The sequence below is a fragment of the Crinia signifera genome, chromosome 1 (genome assembly GCF_055691185.1).
Source record: "Crinia signifera chromosome 1, ASM5569118v1, whole genome shotgun sequence".
Taxonomy (NCBI): domain Eukaryota; kingdom Metazoa; phylum Chordata; class Amphibia; order Anura; family Myobatrachidae; genus Crinia; species Crinia signifera.
The window spans coordinates 3,848,410-3,869,436 of NC_139217.1; the positions used below are offsets into that span (position 1 = coordinate 3,848,410).

The 21,027-nt window shown below is 47.4% G+C and overlaps 1 protein-coding gene across 12 annotated transcripts in view; it reads right to left on the minus strand.

Moving 5' to 3' along the window:
- The window catches only part of LOC146057963 (N-acetyltransferase 8B-like), a 101,744-nt gene that overhangs the window by 46,491 nt on the left and 34,226 nt on the right, over positions 1-21,027 (minus strand). For 2 of the 12 annotated variants that reach the window (XM_083169888.1, XM_083169971.1), the window contains one exon: positions 15,128-15,223. The exons of 4 other annotated variants lie outside the window; for them this stretch is intronic. In XM_083169888.1, the coding sequence (XP_083026014.1) occupies positions 15,128-15,223 (96 nt within the window). 6 more of the 12 variants (XM_083170055.1, XM_083170135.1, XM_083170398.1 and 3 more) reach the window with 6 other exon arrangements.

Consider the following 21,027-nt stretch of genomic DNA (forward strand, 5'->3'; position numbering starts at 1 on the left):
TTTAAAACCCTAAAATCTGGTCGATCAGGTCTGATCGGGTCCCATCGCATACCTTAAGTTATGGTATGCGATGGGACCCTACGGGCGCCGTACTAGGAAACAAGTACCTTTATTTATGAGCAATTTCTTATATAGCGCACACATATTCTGCAGCGCTATACAGCGAACATTTACATCAGCCCCTGCCCCAGTGGAGCTTACAATCTATATTCCCTACCACATGTACACGCACACACAGATATTCTAGGGTTAATTTGTTGGGAGCCAATTAGCCTACCAGTATATTTTTGGATTGTGGGAGGAAACCGGAGTATTTGAAGGAAACTGACGCAAGTACGGGGAGAATATACAAACGCCGCACAGTTAGGGCCATGGTGGGAATGGAACACATGACCTCATTGCGGTGAGCTAGATGTCACAGATAATGTTCCAGATCACTGGGCGGCTGTAACGAGTGAGTCTTCCTGTGCTACCCTACACTTTAATGGGTTTCAAATCCCAGAAGGCATTATTGTTTAAGGATAAGGGTGTGCTTTAAGACGGTGGGTAGAAGACCAGCCCTCCGTACTGTAACCCCAGAAGTGTCAGAGGTAGGAGACCAGCCCTCCATACTGTAACCCCAGAAGTGTCAGAGGTAGGAGACCAGCCCTCCATACTGTAACCCCAGAAGTGTCAGAGGTAGCAGAACAGCCCTCCATACTGTAACCCCAGACGGGTCAGAGGTAGGAGACCGGCCCTCCATACTGTAACCACAGAAGTGTCAGAGGTAGGAGACCAGCCCTCCGTACTGTAACCCCAGAAGTGTCAGAGGTAGGAGACCAGCCCTCCGTACTGTAACCCCAGAAGTGTCAGAGGTAGGAGACCATCCCTCCATACTGTAACTGTAGAAGTGTCAGAGGTAGGAGACCATCCCTCCATACTGTAACTGTAGAAGTGACAGAGGTAGGAGACCAGCCCTCCATACTGTATCACCAGAAGTGTCAGAGGTAAGAGAACAGCCCTCCATACTGTAACCCCAGAAGTGTCAGAGGTAGGAGACCAGCCCTCTATAATGTAACCCCAGAAGGGTCAGAGGTAGGAGACCAGCCCTCCATACTGTAACTGTAGAAGTGTCAGAGGTAGGAGACCAGCCCTCCATACTGTCACTGTAGAAGTGTCAGAGGTAGGAGACCAGCCCTCCATACTGTAACCCCAGAAGTGTCAGAGGTAAGAGACCAGCCCTCCATACTGTAACTGTAGAAGTGTCAGAGGTAGGAGACCAGCCCTCCATACTGTAACTGTAGAAGTGTCAGAGGTAGGAGACCAGCCCTCCATACTGTAACTGTAGAAGTGTCAGATGTAGGAGACCAGCCCCCCATACTGTAACCCCAGAAGTGTCAGAGGTAAGAGACCAGCCCTCCATACTGTAACCTCAGAAGTGTCAGAGGTAGGAGACCAGCCCTCCATGCTGTAACCCCAGTAGTGTCAGAGGTAGGATACCAGCCCTCCATACTGTAACCCCAGAAGTGTCAGAGGTAGGAGACCAGCCCTCCATGCTGTAACCCCAGAAGTGTCAGAGGTAGGAGACCAGCCCTCCATACTGTAACCCCAGAAGTGTCAAAGGTAGGAGACCAGCCCTCCATACTGTAACACCAGAAGTGTCAGAGGTAGGAGACCAGCCTCCATACTGTAACCCCAGTAGTGTCAGTGGTAGGAGACCAGCCCTCTGTACTGTAACCCCAGTAGTGTCAGAGGTAGGAGACCAGCCCTCCATACTGTAACCATAGAAGTGTCAGAGGTAGGAGACCAGCCATCCATACTGTAACCCCAGAAGGGTCAGAGGTAGGAGACTAGCCCTCCATACTGTTATCCCCAAAGGGTCAAAAGTAGGAGACCAGCCCTCCCTACTGTAAATCCAGAAGTGTCAGAGGTAGGAGATCAGCCCTCCGTACTGTAACCCCAGAAGTGTCAGAGGTAGGAGTCCAGCCCTACATACTGTAACCCCAGAAGTGTCAGAGGTAGGAGACCAGCCCTCCATACTGTAACACCAGAAGTGTCAGAGGAAGGAGACCATCCGTCCATACTGTAACACCAGAAGTTTCAGAGGTAGGAGACCAGCCCTCCATACTATAACTCCACAAGTATCAGAGGTAGGAGACCATCCCTCCATACTTTAACACCATAAGTGTCAGAGGTAGGAGACCAGCCCTCCATACTTTAACACCATAAGTGTCAGAGGTAGGAGACCAGCCCTCCCTACTGTAACCCCAGTAGTGTCAGAGGTAGGAGACAAGCCCTCCGTACTGTAACCCCAGAAGTGTCAGAGGTAGGAGACCAGCCCTCCGTACTGTAACCCCAGTAGTGTCAGAGGTAGGAGACAAGCCCTCCGTACTGTAACCCCAGAAGTGTCAGAGGTAGGAGACCAGCCCTCCGTACTGTAACCCCAGAAGTTTCAGAGGTAGGAGACCAGCCCTCCATACTATAACTCCACAAGTATCAGAGGTAGGAGACCATCCCTCCATACTTTAACACCATAAGTGTCAGAGGTAGGAGACCAGCCCTCCATACTGTAACCCCAGTAGTGTCAGAGGTAGGAGACCAGCCCTCCGTACTGTAACCCCAGAAGTGTCAGAGGTTGGAGACCAGCCCTCCATACTGTAACCCCAGAAGTGTCAGAGGTAAGAGAACAGCCCTCCATACTATAACCCCAGAAGTATCAGAGGTAGGAGACCAGCCCTCCATACTGTAACCCTTGAAGGGTCAGAGTTAGGAATCCAGCCCTCCATACTGTAACCCCAGAATTGTCAGAGGTAAAAGACCAGCCCTCCATACTGTAACCCCAGCAGTATCAGAGGTAGGAGACCAGCCCTCCATACTGTAACCCCAGAAGTGTCAGTTGAAGAAGACCATAACTCCATACTGTAACCCAAGAAGGGTCAGTGGTAGGAGACCAGGTCTCCCTACTGTAACTCCAGAACTGTCAGAGGTAGGAGATCAGCCCTCTGTACTGTAACCCCAGAAGTGTCAGAGGTAGGAGATCAGCCCTCCGTACTGTAACCCCAGAAGTTTCAGGGGTAGGAGACCAGCCCTACATACAGTAACCCCACAGGTGTCAGATGTAGAAGACCAGCCCTCCATACTGTAACCCCAGAAGTGTCAGAGGTAGGAGACCAGCCCTCCACACAGTAGCCCCAGAAGTATCAGATGTAAGAGACCAGCCCTCCATACAGTAACCCCAGTAGTGTCAGAGGTAGCAGACAAGTCCTCCATACTGTAACCCCAGAAGTGTCAGAGGTAGGAGAACAGCCCTCCCTACTGTAACCCCACAAGTGTCAGGTTTAGAAGGCCAACCCTCCATACTGTAACCCCAGAAGTGTCAGAGGTAGGAGACCAGCCCTCCCCACTGTAACCCCAGTAGTGTCAGAGGTAGGAGACCAGCCCTCCGTACTGTAACCCCAGAAGTGTCAGAGGTAGGAGACCAGCTCTCCATACAGTAACCCCACAAATGTCAGATGTAGTAGACCAGCCCTCCATACTGTAAACCCAGAAGTGTCAAAGGTAGGAGACCAGCCCTCCACATAGTAGCCCCAGAAGTGTCAGAGGTAGGAGACCAGCCCTCCCTACTGTAACCCCAGAAGTATCAGAGGTAGTAGACCAGCCCTCCATACTGTAACCACAGAAGGGTCAGAGGTAGGAGACCAGCCCTCCATACTGTAACCCCCTTAGTGTCAGAGGTAGGAGACCAACCCTTCATACTGTAACCCCAGAAGTGTCAGAGGTAGGAGACTAGCCCTCCATACTGTAACCCCATTAGTGTCAGAGGTAGCAGACCAGTTCTCCATACTATAACCCCAGAAGTGTCAGAGGTAGGAGACCAGCCCTCCATATTGTAACCCCAGAAGGGTCAGCGGTAAAAGAACAGCCCTCCGTGCTGTATCCCCAGATGGGTCAGAGGAAGGAGACAATCCCTCTGTACTGTAATTCCAGAAGGGTTAGAGGTAGGAGACCAGATCTACATACTGTAACCCCAGAAATGTCAGAGGTAGTAGACCAGCCCTCCGTACTGTAACCCCAGAAATGTCAGAGGTAGTAGACCAGCCCTCCGTACTGTAACCCAAAAAGTGTCAGAGGTAGGAGACCAGCCCTCCATACTGTAAACCCAGAAGTGTCAGAGGTAGGAGACCAGCCCTTCATACTGTAACCCCAGTAGTGTCAGAGGTAGGAGACCAGCCCTCAATACTGTAACCCTAGAAGTGTCAGAGGTAGGTGACCAGCCCTCCATACTGTAACCCCAGTAGTGTCAGAGGTAGGAGACCAGCCCTCAATACTGTAACCCTAGAAAGGTCAGAGGTAGGAGACCAGCCCTCCGTACTGTAACTCTAGAAAGGTCAGAGGTAGGAGACCAGCCCTCCATATTGTTACCCCAGAAGTGCCTTTATGGGCATATAATGTTATAAATATGATATACCTGTAGTAGATCCCAGACGTCACCCTTCTTCGTGGAGTTTTCATAAAGCTCAGAGTACATTCTGCTGATGTTGGCATTGGCTGGTATACAAAAATATGTAGTTACTTATTCCGTAATGATTTACCAAGCATTGGTCAAAGTTAACTACAGCAATACCGGCAGAGACAGGTGGCCACGTCTGGGGTAGAGTGACAGATGGCCACGGCAGGGGCAGAGTGACAGATAACTGCGGCAGGGACAGAGTGACAGATGACTGCGGCAGGGACAGAGTGACAGATGGCTGCAGCGGACACAGAGTGACAGATGGTCGCAGCAGGCGCCTGATTCTGGTTTGCAACTTACCAAGTGTGACCCAATGCCTGCCCTATGCTCTGGCTACGCCCTCCGTTATCAGATGGCGGTTTCTGGTCTCACAGGACCTGGCCAATAAGGGGATTCCCTGTTACCGTCAGTAACCGCCCATTACTGACTCAACCCACTACACATTGGGCGGGAATATCGCTGCCACCACCAGACTCCAACCTCTGGTTGTCTGGAAACATGGATACCTCCTCAGGCCCATTCGCTGGCACCTGAGTACTAACTGCTGGGGGTGTATGCGTCGACACACTGCTGACACACCCCTGACTTGCTTTGGTTGGTTCCCCACTGGTCACGAACCAGGCCTCTGCTTCCGTAGCTGGCAGAGAGGAACTGGGAGGATGCTGGATACTTGTACCCAGAACAGCCGGAGAACGGAATTATTGGAGTAATTCTGTTAGTCGCAAGATGAAAGTGGTCGTCTTGGGCAAAAAAAAGAGGTTTTAGTGGCTCAAATATAAGTCCTGAAAAGGATCCTCTCGTAGATCCCTAGGAGGCGCAGCATACAGATATTGCAGCATTCAGATACAGCCAGATGTACAAATACCTGGGCTCACAGGCCCTATGTATTTAGGCAGAAAACACACTGGCATGGTCAGATCCTTCTCTATACCTTTAGGATTTGCAAATCAATCAGACATGTTACTTTCAATGCATAACAAATCAAGATTACATACCAAAACGATGAGTCCAATTTCCTTACAATATATAACTTCCAGGAAAGGTGGAGATCATTTGGTTATCTCCTGGAAATGTTTGCATAAAGAAACACAAATGTCTGCATTACCAACACCTCACACACAGGATGGCCTGGGTTCAGTGACACATCGCATACACAAGTTTCCTTACTAACACCTTTACACAGGAACTAGAGACACAAAGCCTGCTACCTGCTGTGTATTGGCCACTCACAGACCTTCTGCCAGGAGGAGACTGTTTAGCATCTAATTTCCTCATCACAAAGGCACAAAGGTTTACATCACATCCTGATATTGGTGCCATTTATCATTGATTTACACCACAAAGAGCAATCTTCTGTGCACCGACAGAAGCTTGTTAGGAGGTGAGCGCATTGTATACCCCATCTCTATTCCTCATCACAAAGACTGATAAATTCCTTCCTCCAGAAATGTACAAAGTGCATTGTAAGTCCAGAATGCACTCCTCAATATTCAATACAATATACCCAATATATGATGCAGTCCTAGCTCAGTGCTCAACACACATTTCATAAATACATATACTTTAAGCCTTGTGCCCAGCAGCGGGCATCCCATATCCAGGCACTACAGCAATACATATAAAAGGTTTAAAACATTTTAAACCTGTCAAGCGCCCTTGTCCAAAATGGTACCACGGCACGGAGGGTTAACCCCTTCAGTGCCATTGCAGCCATTACCCACATGTGCCGGGGTCTCCGGCCACACTGAGCGCCAGAGACGCCACACACCGAACACCCACCCTCCTGCCATAGTTCAAAAAGTTCAACTTGCTTTAAGGTAGAAGTGCAAACAGGGCGAGTATTCCCGTCAGTCTCAGTGTGCAGGTTATTCCAGGACAGAGAGAGCGCCGGGAGATTACATTCCCCTCTACTCACTCTACAGGACTGGTGTTTAATCCTGAACTGGTTTGTATTTAAGTAAAGGGTGTGGTTCCTCCATGAGCTGCAGGGGATTAACCCTTTCCTCACCATGTGGTATAAACCCACTCTGCCACATACCTCCCCCAATAAAGAAGAGCTCTGCTTTCCAGCCCTGCATTGATATGTAGATGTCCCGGTCGTGCCACCATGTCAGCCTTGTGTGAGAATCTTTCATAGAATGAAACCATTTTATCGGTGCATGCAGCGGTGTAGCTAGGTATCAAGATGAGCGGAGCAAGGGCTATTGTGTTTTATCCCATTAAAAACAAACGCTTTTAATGCACTATGGAGCGCACCTTTCCTTCTCTTGTTGCATAAATATATATTACCGGATCTTTACCCTGTCAGTGATGAATCACATATTGTGCATGGAGGGTCCTCTTCCTGCTGCTGTTGCTGCTTAGATAAACACAGGGGAGGTGGGGGAGGGAGGGAACTGCAGAGCCGTCTCCCTCCAGAACAGCCTTATCATGCAACTGCACTCACTCTGCATCCAGGCATCGCTGTTCCACTGTCTCACAAGATAACCTGTGTCAGACTCCCTGTCAGGGCAGCATGGCCTCATGGGATTTGTAGTTCAAATGTTAACTGCTCAAAGTCTGGGCAGTAACATATAAACTACAATTCCCATGATGCCACTGTCCCTGCTTGTCTGTCCTGCCGGGTGCCTCTGAGTCACTCACAGCTGAATCCCGGCACCTCCACTCTAGCATTGTAAGTGCAGCAGCTGGGCGGGTGAGGGAGCCGGCGGCACACGGCTCCGGCGCCCTTTGACCCCTCGGCGCCCGGAGCTTGTGCTCCACCAGCTCCGCCCTCCCTACGCCTCTGGGTGCATGATCCATAACCACGGTAAACTTGACCGCACAAAGATAATATCTCAATATCTTTTTCTACTAGAGATAACAATATTCTACTCAAATACAGAATGAGGCGTTCAATGCCATCAAACTCCTGCCCCGAAACCTACATCTGAGGTGTCTGTATAACAAATAACTATGCAAAATCTGGAGGCTTTAGAACCGGGCGATTACACAAAGGGACTTTCATTCCTGTGACCGCAGACGCTGACACTCTTTAGACCACTCTGAACAAGCAGCACAAGACCGAGAGTCCTCAGCACAAACACCCGGGACGTTATTTTCTCCACCATCTTATCATGTCCAAAATGACCACCCCCTGGAATATTGTGGGCCGCCCAAAACCAATACTTGTTTTCATAAAGGGGCAGGCCACCAACCGTCGCATCGCCTCACCTGTTTGTTTGTGCTTGTCTAGACAATATAAAATCTCTCCAAGCCTCACAAAATGGGGATATTCTAAAGTTTCATGTGACAACATGACACCAACCAGCGAAGGAACACTTCAAAGGCCCATTTGAAAGCAGAATCTTCCAGTTAAGTCTTAAGAGCTCCATATGTTTATTTCCATTACAACCCATTCAAACATTGCAAGGCTAATGCTGGCCACACATCAGACCAACTTTCATCCAACCATCCAACTACAGTAGTTGCTTGGATGGAATAAAAATCTGGTACTGGATGGGAGAAAATGTCATTTGTATTTCAGTAATTTGCTCCGAAAATCTGGAAATGGACAAAACCTGTCGCTCAAACAAAGTCATGTAGTTTGATCTATTTGATTTAAATAATGTCACCGAATGTTTTTGTCCATTTTCCTGGGTTTGTGAGCAAATTGCTCTTTGTCATTTGCTCCCGTCCAGTACCAGATTTATATTCCATCCAACCAACAGATAACTGAACCACCTAAAACTGAATTTCCAATTACTTAATACAATAAACATAACCTCTTCTTTTACACCCTTATCTAATAAATAAAGGCCGGGACACAGACAAGCTTGGCTGAAAGGTCACAGCTTGTTATCACAACTATTATTTGACCTAATGTGAAAAAGGCCAAAAGATTGTGCATGTCTGCTCCAGCTTGTACCCTGAGACGTCCCTCCTGTATGACATATCCATCATATATAATTCCCCCTAAAGGTGACGGACAGGTCACCCCATGGAGTTATGCCTGGTGACAAGTTTGTCACATGACCTTAATAGAAAAAAACCATAGGAGTCTTAACCCCTCTCATGCCTAATGGGCCCTCGCTTGTTTTTGTGTGTCACAGGCAGAGCGCTTTGTGAATACTACTTACTTGGATCTCAGCGCGTCTAGGCACCATAGTATTGACAGGTTCATCAGGATTAATAGGCACATTAGCATGAGCAGGCATATCAATGTATCATACCTCCCAGCATGCACCTCTCCAGGAGAGACACAATGCTCTGCTCCTGCACTTCCCTCTTAATATATGATTACCTTCAGAGCCGGTCCTAGGCATAGGCAAATTAGGCAAATGACTAGGGGCATCAGCAGCTTCTGCTGATTAAAATGATATGCAGCATGCCTATATTCTGTGTGTGAGTGAGGCTGTATCTGCATATGAAATAGTGTATTCATGGAAATTACTGTAACATAGCATTCCGTATGCAGGTACAGCCACAGTCGCACACAGAATATAGGCATCATCGGAAGCTTGTGTGTGCTGTCATAACAATGCAAATAAGATGAATTTCCAGCAAAAAAGGCACCCAACGTTAGCAGAACTGGCCAGGAGCTGCGTGGCTTATTGAGGCAAGATGTATGAGGAAACATCTGTATCCAGAGGCAGAGGCAGAGGACACAGGGTTAGCGGCTGTGCCAGTGCTGTCTGCGGGTGGGTTGGTTGTGCAATAGTGTTCGGCATATGTGTAAGGGGCATTATGTGTGTCATGTATAAATGCATTAATAATGTGCGACATATGTGTAACAGGCATTATGTGTGTCATGTGTATAAGGGCATTAATAATGTGCAACATATGTGTAATGGGCATCATGTTTGTCATGTGTATAAGGGCATTAATAATGTGCAACATATGTGTAAAGGGCATTATGTGCGTCATGTGTATAAGGGCATTAATAATGTGCAACATATGTGTAATGGGCATCATGTTTGTCATGTGTATAAGGGCATTAATAATGTGCAACATATGTGTAACATGCATTATGTGTGTCATGTGTATAAGGGCATTAATAATGTGCAACATATGTGTAACGGGCATTATGTGTGTCATGTGTATAAGGGCATTAATAATGTGCAACATATGTGTAACGGGCATTATGTGTGTCATGTGTATAAGGGCATTAATAATGTGCAACATATGTGTAATGGGCATTATGTGTGTCATGTGTATAAGGGCATTAATAATGTGCGACATATGTGTAACATGCATTATGTGTGTCATGTGTATAAGGGCATTAATAATGAGCAACATATGTGTAACGGGCATTATGTGTGTCATGTGTATAAGGGCATTAATAATGTGCAACATATGTGTAAGGGGCATTATGTGTGTCGTGTATAAGGGCATTAATAATGTGCAACATATGTGTAACAGGCATTATGTGTGTCATGTGTAACACCTCCCTGCAACAACAGCTCTCACTAATTTCTACATTTACCTCTCCTGACTCTGCTGTTTACCACCTCTACCAGACTCTTGAAACAGCCCTTGATGACGTGGCTCCAGCTACCCATTACACCCCGCGTAGGCTTAGATGCCAACCGTGGCACACCAAAACTACAAGACAACTACGAAATCATTCACGTAAAGTAGAACGCCAATGGCGCAAATCTCGTAGTACGACTGATTTCCTTGCATATAAAACTAGCTACTACTCCTACAGCAATGCTTTGGACACTGCCAAACAAACATACTACCAATCTCTCATCTCTTCTCATGCCACCAATTCTAAGCGACTTTTTAACACCTTTAAGTCTCTTCTGTACCCTCCCCCTCCTCCCCCACCGGCTACCATCAGTGCACAAGAACTTGCCTCCTACTTTAAGGACAAGATTGATAACATCCGAGATGAAATGGTATGCTCTTCCACAACCTCTAACCCTCTTTCTTTCCCACCTGAACCCTCTGGCACTTTCTCTTCATTTGAGCCCACAAATGAAAAGGAAGTATCCACACTCTTCATATCCTCTTACTCTACTACCTCTCCTCTCGATCCTATACCTGCGCAAGTCATTAAAAATCTATCTCCTGTGATTATTCCAACCTTAACTAAAATCTGCAATCTCTCTCTTACTACTGGTACTTTTCCTTCTCTGCTCAAACATGCAGTGATAACTCCTATTCTAAAAAAACAGAATTCTGACCCTAACTCTCTCTCTAACTATCGTCCTATATCTCAGCTCCCATGCCTCTCCAAGCTACTGGAGAGACTTGTCTACTCTCGCCTCACAAACTTTCTTAACTCTAACACCCTATTAGACCCACTTCAGTCAGGTTTTCGCTCTCAACACTCCACTGAGACAGCACTGACTAAAGTGGTGAATGATCTGGTAACGGCTAAGTCTAAAGGCCATTACTCACTACTTATTCTTCTTGATCTTTCTGCTGCATTTGACACTGTTGATCACTCTCTTCTCTTACAAACACTACACTCCCTAGGTCTTAATGATACAGCCCTTTCCTGGTTCACATCTTACCTATCTGATCGCTCTTTCAGTGTTCGCTTCTCTAACTCTACTTCCTCTTCATTACCTCTGTCAGTCGGAGTTCCGCAAGGTTCAGTCTTAGGTCCTCTGCTCTTCTCAATCTATACCTCCTCTCTTGGCAAACTAATCAGCTCTTTCGGATTTCAGTATCACTTGTATGCTGATGATACTCAAATCTATCTATCAACCCCAGAGTTGTCACCAGTGGTTTTGGGTCGAGTTTCTGATTGTCTCTCTGCCATCTCATCTTGGATGTCTTGTCGCCAACTCAAACTCAATATTTCCAAAACGGAATTACTTATATTCCCGCCAACTAAGAACAGTTACCATCCTGACATCTCCATCGCTGTTGACAACTCGATAATCTACCCTACCCCACAAGCTCGTTGCTTAGGGGTCATCCTCGACTCTGAACTGTCCTTTCTTCCCCACATTCAATCTGTCTCCAAATCATGTTACATGCATCTAAAAAACATATCCAAAATACGACCCTATCTCACACAAGACACTACCAAATCTCTTATCCATGCACTCATTATATCCCGCATTGATTATTGCAATAGTCTCCTAACTGGTCTTCCCAAGAACAGACTCTCACCACTGCAATCAATTTTAAATGCTGCTGCTAGGCTGATCTTCCTTGCAAGACGCTCATCGTCTGCTGATCCGCTCTGCCAGTCCCTCCATTGGTTGCCTGTATATTACCGTATTCAATATAAAACACTTCTACTTGCTTATAAAGCTATTAACCATACTGCACCAGCATATATCTCTGCACTTATCACAAAATATCTCCCATCTCGACCACTACGCTCTACACAAGATCTGCGTCTCTCTTCTGCACGGATCACTAGCTCCCATTCATTATTACAGGACTTTTATCGGGCTGCTCCCATCCTATGGAATGCCCTTCCACGCACATTAAGACTCTCCACCAGTCTCCAAACTTTCAAGTGTTCCCTGAAAACTCACCTCTTCAGGCAAGCCTATCATATTTAAGTTCTACATGCATAACCCTCCGAGGCACTTATGTATTATAAAGCTTCCCTTCTGGACTTGTAACTGCTATGCTATTACTGGTGCCTGTCCTTATGTTTCCCCCCTATATCCCTATAGATTGTAAGCTTGCAGCAGGGCCCTCCTACCTCCAAGTCTGTCTATTGTTACCCAGTTTGTCTTATCACTGTCTACTATTGTAAAGCGCAACGGAATCTGCTGCGCTATATAAGAAACTGTAAATAAATAAATAAATAAATAAATAAGGGCATTAATAATGTGCGACATATGTGTAAAGGGCATTATGTGTGTCATGTGTATAAGGGTATTAATAATGTGCAACATATGTGTAAGGGGCATTATGTGTGTCATGTGTATAAGGGCATTAATAATGTGCAACATATGTGTAATGGGCATTATGTGGGTCATGTGTATAAGGGCATTAATAATGTGCAACATATGTGTTTAGGGCATTATGCGTGTCATGTGTATAAGGGCATTATTAATGTGCAACATATGTGTAATGGGCATTATGTGTGTCATGTGTATAAGGGCATTAATAATGTGCAACATATGTGTAACATGCATTATGTGTGTCATGTGTATAAGGGCATTAATAATGAGCAACATATGTGTAACGGGCATTATGTGTGTCATGTGTATAAGGGCATTAATAATGTGCAACATATGTGTAATGGGCATTATGTGTGTCATGTGTATAAGGGCATTAATAATGTGCAACATATGTGTAACGGGCATTATGTGTGTCATGTGTATAAGGGCATTAATAATGTGCAACATATGTGTAATGGGCATTATGTGTGTCATGTGTATAAGGGCATTAATAATGTGCAACATATGTGTAAAGGGCATTATGTGCGTCATGTGTATAAGGGCATTAATAATGTGCAACATATGTGTAACAGGCATTATGTGTGTCATGTGTATAAGGGCATTAATAATGTGCAACATATGTGTAATGGGCATTATTTGTGTCATGTGTATAAGGGCATTAATAATGTGCGACATATGTGTAACGGGCATTATGCGTGTCATGTGTATAAGGGCATTAATAATGTGCAACATATGTGTAAGGGGCATTATGTGTGTCGTGTATAAGGGCATTAATAATGTGCAACATATGTGTAACAGGCATTATGTGTGTCATGTGTATAAAGGCATTAATAATGTGCAACATATGTGTAAGGGGCATTATGTGTGTCATGTGTATAAGGGCATTAATAATGTGCGACATATGTGTAAGGGGCATTATGTGTGTCATGTGTATAATGTGTATAAGGGCATTAATAATGTGCGACATATGTGTAATGGGCATTATGTGTGTCATGTGTATAAGGGCATTAATAATGTGCAACATATGTGTAATGGGCATTATGTGTGTCATTATGTGTATGAAGGGCATTAATAAAGGTTGGCACAATGTGTAATGGGCATTATGGTTATAAGGACATTAATAATGTGTGTCATGTGTAAGGGGCATTACTGTGTGGTATTATCAGGGGTGCAGAGAGAAAGGGGTAGGGGGTACAAATTACCCAGGCCAAAGTCTGATGGAAGGACCCAGTGGGGGCCCCAGGCTCCCTCCCCTTAAGTGACAGCAGCAGCTGCAGCTCTTCTCCCTGCCCAGCACACACTGATTTGTGCTGGGTTGCAGTGTGACCATGGAGATGCTTAAAATACAATATTTTCTCAGGATTTTTTTCTAAGGGTATAATGTGAAAAATGTGAGGAGTATTTATTTATTTTATTTATTTACAGTTTCTTATATAGTATATACATATTACGCAGCGCTTTACAGAGTATAGTTGAACATTCACATCAGTCCCTGCCCCAGTGGAGCTCACAATCTATATTCCCTACCACAAGTACACGCGCACACAGACATTCTAGGGTTCATTTTTGTTTGAAGCCAATTGACCTGCCTGTATATTTTTGGATTATGGGAGGAAATCGGAGTACCCAGAGTAATCCCACGCAAACACAGGGAGAATATACAAACTCCACACAGTTAGGGCCAGCGCTATGAGGCAGCAATGCTAACCATGTATATAAGGTAATGTATATAAGGTAAAGTGGTACTACTGTGTGATGTAAAGTAAATAAGGGACACCATCGCATGATATAATGTGAATAAAGTTGCACTACTGTGTGGCATAATTTGAATTAGGGGTACTATTGTGTGGCCCCTTACCAGCAAGAACACACCCCTGTTTGGGCTGCGCACCGAATGTGTGCACTGTTTCTATTTAAAATATTGCGGGTAGGAGCACCAAAATGATGACTGCTATGATAAGGGTTGATGGTGCTGGGAAAGGGGAGCAGGGTCAGAGGCAGAACTAGTGGCGGTGCTAGTGGGCACCAGCCAAAATCTTGCCTAGGGCGTCATTTAGGCTAGGGCCGGCTCTGATTACCTTCACCTGTGTTGAAACACCTTTCTGATCAATTATCCTGTTCAACCCAGATGAGGGCAATCATTGCTATCAATATAGTTTAGAAGCCCTTTTCAGAACGAGATAGATGCCAATATCTTCTAGTGTGTATGGGCCTTTATGCATATGATGGCTTTTGTCCATGTCCCAGCGTTTGGGAGCAAATGGTCAATTGTAATTTGTTCCCAGAAATTTCCAGATTTTCATTCCAACCAGCTAGATTGGAAAGATAATCTTCTAGTGTGTATGGACCTTAAGTCTTGTGTACTTGTTCTGTCATGCCTGCTTTCCAGGCCTAGGTATTCCAGCCTGCTGCAGCTAGACTGTAATCATGTTTCCTGAGAGACTGTGCTTTGCTATTAATTAATACCTGTGGAATTCCTAGCTGTATAAGATCTTCTGCAGCCTTTATCTCCTTAGTTACCTGCTGGGTGGAATCATGCAAGTTTCCTGCTTCACCCTGATTGCCTCATTCAGAACCTGTTCCAGTTTTTGCAATTCCCATTTCCCCTGCTGTCCAATCAGTGCAACCCAAGGGGAAAGAAATAATATTGAAGGCGCTTGACTCCGATGATGATGGATTGAATGGGGGAAAAGAATATATGACAAAATGTCAGTGGATTCTTATTCAGAACCGTAACTGTATCAATCCACAAGATAGGTGCGTACTTTTTACTCACAATTGGAGTGGTATAGCGTGGGTCAATGACAACAATGTCACGTATCTCAGCCGTAAGATTGTTCATGGCGTCCTGAACCAACCAAGTGACTGGTACCTATGGTGTGCAAAACATGGGCCAATTTACAGTCTTCAGATATAATAGATGGTCCCTCCATTATTCAGAGGCCGCAAATTTGCAGCGGGCAGTGTTAATGTAGATATTGCCCCGCTACAGTGAAATCCAGCCTTGTGATCGCTGTATGAATGGATGTGCACGGCTACAAACCTAATCGCAGCCAAATGTATATGCCAAAAACAAAGTGTATCAGGCTCACCGTCTCATGATTATTACACTGGGCACTAGGGCACTCATTGTAGCCAGAGACGTACAGCGGTGCGATGGATACAGGCGTTTCTGTCCTGGAGCTGACGTCACACACCTTCCCCTACTACAGGTATATCCGGCCCGGTGCTGATGTCACACACCCTCCCCTAATATAGGCATATCCGGCCTGGTGCTGATGTCACGCACCCTCCCCTAATACAGGTATATCCGGCCTGGTGCTGACTTCACACACCCTCCCCTAATACAGGTGTATCCGGCCTGGTGCTGACGTCACACACCCTCCCCTAATACAGGTGTATCCGGCCTGGTGCTGACGTCACACACCCTCCCCTAATACAGGTATATCCGGCCTGGTGCTGACGTCACACACCCTCCCCTAATACAGGTATATCCGGCCTGGTGCTGACTTCACACACCCTCCCCTAATACAGGTATATCCGGCCTGGTGCTGACTTCACACACCCTCCCCTAATACAGGTGTATCCGGCCTGGTGCTGACGTCACACACCCTCCCCTAATACAGGTGTATCCGGCCTGGTGCTGATGTCACACACCTTCCCCTACTACAGGTATATCCGGCCTGGTGCTGACGCCACACACCCTCCCCTAATACAGGTAATATTTCTTTATTTAGAACTTGCAACAGAAAGACATAAACATTTCATACAGAAAAACAAGTACATGCGATTATACATGAGCCCCCTTTTCTTGAGTAAAAACATTGTCCATGAAAAGACCGTATAAAGTCCACTTACAACGGTCTTAGAATTTAAAAGAAAAGAAAAGCGGGCTTTGCACATGAATAATACAACAATACATCAGCTGAAACCATAATGCATCATACAGTATCACATAACACAACAAACTTATTTACATGCGGTATTTACAACTGCATGCAAGAGGAAATGATCTGGTGCTACAGGTATATGCAAAACCGCATATTTTGTGTAATGCACATCTAAGGGAGTGAAAGGATAGCAAAGCCACAAGCCAGAGAGACTACCGTAAGTCAGCCGCCCACTCAAGGGGGCCGAAGATGGCGCCACAGCCTGGCCCATCTCCCGGCCTCCATCCGGCGTCTCTCCAGATCCCTCAATTTCCACACCTCGTGCAAAATGTCAGTAACCACCACCACACAGGGGAGGACTTTCTGCCTAATGGACACCTGACACCGTGCATTCCACGTGAAATATCTAACAACTATGCTGACTAAGAACAAAGTGGATAACTCAAACCGACCCGGATGCTTGAACGCCCCATAGGCCCACTCCGGGTAACTGAGCCCCGAAAGGCACGGGATTCCCAAGGCCCTGGAAACACCCTTGTAAACCTCCACATTGAAGGGACACCTGAGCAAGAAATGGTCCATAGTCTCCTTCTCCCCCAGACACTCCTCCCGTGGACAACCACGATCATCGGCATTTCTATGCTTCAGGTTTCCCCTCACGTAAAGTCTCCCATGGAAGGAGAGCCAGGCAATGTCTTGATATTTCAGAGGGATCCTCCCAGAATTAACAAGGGCCAGCCCCTCCGATGACAAATTACCCGGGCAGTCCCTCAGTGACAGCTGTTCCCGGAAGTGGGACTGCAAAACCTTCTTCTCCAGCTCCCTTCTAGAAGAACCTTTGACTGTTCCCGCTTCCAGGCCCCACCGCCTTGTCACTTTCAAGACAGGAGCCACGTAGGCCGGGAGGTATCCACGGCGGACTCGCAGACTTTTAACACTCCCTCCCTCTAACCATGCGTTGAGGAAAGGAGACACCCAGACTCTGAAACCTTCTACCCATCGAGGAGGAGCCTCTAATTGGAGGCTTGACAGATGTAATTTAATAAAGGTCATCAAAAAGAATAGCACTGGGTTGACCATACCCAGGCCTCCTTCCCTCCTCGACCTGTAGGTGACAGTCCTCTTGATCAGATTCAGTTTGTTTCCCCAGAGCATCTGAAAAAACAAAGCATAAATCTTTGCCCATCTCGACTCTGGCAAAAGGCACACATAGCTGACGTACAAGAACACAGGGATCAGGTAAGTCTTGATCAGGTCCACCCTTTCCCTGAGAGACAGCTTCCACCTCTTCCAGCGCTCTACCTTCTGGCCGGCCTCTACCAGTCTGGAATCCCAATTTCGCGTGGCGTAATCGCCCGGGCCAAATTCGATGCCTAAGACTATGATCTCCTGGCTCGCCCGGGGGAGACCGTCCGGAAGGTCAAATTCCTGGCCCTCCTCCCCCATCCAGAAAACCTCACTCTTGTCCTGGTTGACCAGGGAACACGACGCCACCGAGTATTCCTGGATGGCCGATACCACTGCATCCGCCTCCGATGGATCCGACAGAATGACAGTGACATCGTCCGCATAGGCCACTACTGTACCTCCAGCGAATGTTACGGGCTCAACTGGACTCCCCTCACAATACCACCCTCCAGCCTTCTAATGAAGGGGTCGATGGCAAAAACATACAGGAGGGGGCTTAGAGGGCAGCCCTGCCGAACACCCGAATTCACTGAAAAGGCCGAACCTACCAAACCATTAACAAGAGGGAAGCTCTCGGCTTGCCTGTAGATTACCCGCAGCCAATTTACCACCCTCACTGGGAGGTCATACCTTGCCAGCAGGGCCCACAGGTACTCATGATTTACCCTGTCAAAGGCCTTTGCCTGATCCAATGCCAGCAGGTACTTTCCCCACTTCTCAGCCCTGCACCGCTCCACGGCCTCCCGGACGCCAAGGACAGCACTAAAAGTGCTCCTGCCTTTCAAAGTGCAGTGCTGAGAAGGCGAAAGCAAAGACTCGGAAACCTCCATTAGTCTGTTAAAGAGTACCTTTGCCAGAATCTTCCTATCCGTATCAAGAAGGGCGATGGGGCGCCAGTTCTCAATACGGGACGGGTCCCTCCCTTTGGAAAGTAAGATAAGGGCAGACAATCTCATGGAAGGAGGGAGCAAACCCTCGCCCAAGCTCTCATTGAACACCTCCACGAGACGAGGGGCCAAGAGGTCACAAAAACACTTGAAGAATTCGGAGGTTAACCCATCCGGACCTGGGGCCTTTTTCATAGACAAAGAGCCTATGGCCTTCTTGACCTCGTCCACCGTTATCTCCTCGCCAAGGGATTCAAGAGCACTACCATGACTCCCGAGACCTGGCGTCTCCAACAGAAACCGTTCCATCTTCTCTCTGATAGGCGGCCTCTCAGATAGAAGGTCGGAGTAGAAGGATTGCACGACTCCCAGGATGCCCTCCCGATCCTCGCGGAGGACACCCTGGCCATCATACAACCCCCTCACCTCCTTACAGTCAACCGAACTCCTGCAATTCTGGTAGGGATCAGGCAAGTGGTATTTCCCGTAATCCCTCTCCAGAATCAAAGAAGCATAACGGTTGTTCTGGTACTCCTTCATCTGAGCCTTCACCCGGGAGATTTCCCCACCATCTCCCTGCTCAGAGATCAGGAAATCTAATTTCTTTCTCAAGGCACAGTAGACACGATTCCTGACTAAGTTCTCTCTGGCTACGAGGTCGCGAAAAAAGCTGCGAGTCCTTTTTTTACATACCTCCCACCACTCAGACCTGTTTCAACCTGCCTCCAAAAGTGACTCCTGAGATTGAAAGAAGTCTTTGAAAGACTGTCTAACCTCTTCCTTCTCAAGGAGCTTGGAGTTCAAGCGCCAAAGGCCCCGGCCTTTCTGAGGGGACTCTGAGGCGTTCAAGGATACACACAGACAAACGTGATCAGAGAACTCTACTGGCCTCAGCTTGGGAACTGAGGTTTTCGAGCTCTCCTTAACAAAAAACCTATCTATTCTACTCCTACAACTACCTCTATGAAAGGTGAACCCCGTGAGGTCTGGGGAGTGTCGAACGTGCACATCCACCAGACCCGACTGTCTAATCATGCTCACTAGAAAGAGGGAGTCGTAGCCCAGAGTAGTCCTTGACCCTCCCCTGTCTTTGGGCCTAATTATGGTGTTAAAATCACCGCCAAAGTCTATCTGCCGGGCTACAAAGAGATACGGCTTTATCTCTCTGAAAAGACACTTCCTGTCCCATTTAGTCTGGGGGCCATAGATATTAACAAGCCTCAGGTCGTGCCCCTTCAGATTGACGTCCAAAACCATACACCTGCCCACTTGTACCTCGATGACTCGCTGGATGGTAACTTCGGTGGTAAAAAGTATCCCCAGCCCTCCATACGGCTCGGCAGCCAGAGACCAGAAGGACGACCCACGCCTCCACTCGGTTTTTGCCTTGTGAATATCCGCGAGCCGCCTCAATCTGGTCTCCTGTAAAAAAACAAAATCTACATTTAGGGAATTAAAAAAGTCGAGCTCGCACAGACAAGATAGATGCCACATTATGTGTGGCAAATCTTATGGGCTGGGGGGGCCATCCTTCAGAGTCACCGAGCGCAGGGACCAGATCACTTCCTTCTTACACGCCTTTCCTGAAGGTCCTCATCTGACCCCCACCTCTTAACTCTGACCCCGAGGCCGACATCCTCCTCCTCCACAATCGGTAGGATGTCATCTTCCACCACCTCTACTACCTCAACGACCATTTTAACTTCCTCAAAGACCCCCTTGTCAGGAACACCGCCCCCAGACACCTGAGCCAGGGATGCCCCCAGAGGTACACCCTGAGGAGTGTTGACGACCACCATGGAAGGACCTGGGTCGACATGAGGACCAACAAGGTTAGAGCCTCCGGTGTCCGGATCGGGGACAGCACCAGACAGGGGAGGCTCCGTGACGCCTACCTGGCCGTCACCCTGTCCTGGCTGGACCACCAGTCCCGTTTCCTTCTGCTCAACCAGTTTGTCCTCTACCCCACCCTCCTTCAATTGGGGAGCCAAGTCCTCCACCGTGCATACTTTTTTTCAGAAAGGACCTACCCTTCAGGACAAAAGGCTCTACCCCCTTGCTTGCTTTCTCCTGGGCAGGGCAGGGCTGCTCATCCACCTTCCTTTTTTTCCTTTGTCTCTGCCTCTTCGGCCTCAACACAAGACTGCCGTCTGCCTCCTTCACCACATCCCCTTCCCCCTCCACTTCCTCTTCACTTGTCAGGGAGAAGAAACTGTAAGACAGGCTAATCTGCTTATCCGCCCTATCCTTTTTATTCTTCCCTTTCCCTTTCCCCACCAGCTGGAAAGGGACAAGGGAAAGGGTCCCTCCTCTACCCTCTGCAACTGGGAGGTCGGGGCCAACAAGGGGCCAGGATTAGGCTGCTGGGGGCCCACGCCTCCAGCTGACACCACCGACGGAGCCCCCACCAGCCCGCCCTCCACCTCCGCTGCTGCCCCCTCCATCTCCATATCTAAAGAGGTGTTGTGGAAGGCCATCGGGCAGCTAGAAAAGGCATGGCCATCGTCCCCACACAAATTACAGACTATTTTGTCACAATCTTTAGCTACATGCCCAAGACTATTACATTTTGAACATTTCTGGCTTGGACAATCGCGACTAAAGTGGCGGAAGTCCCCACACCTATGACACTCCCTGGGCTGGCGGGGGTAAAAACATTGCACCCTGTCCTTGCCTATGAATGCAGCTGATGGTATGTGACAACCTTCCCT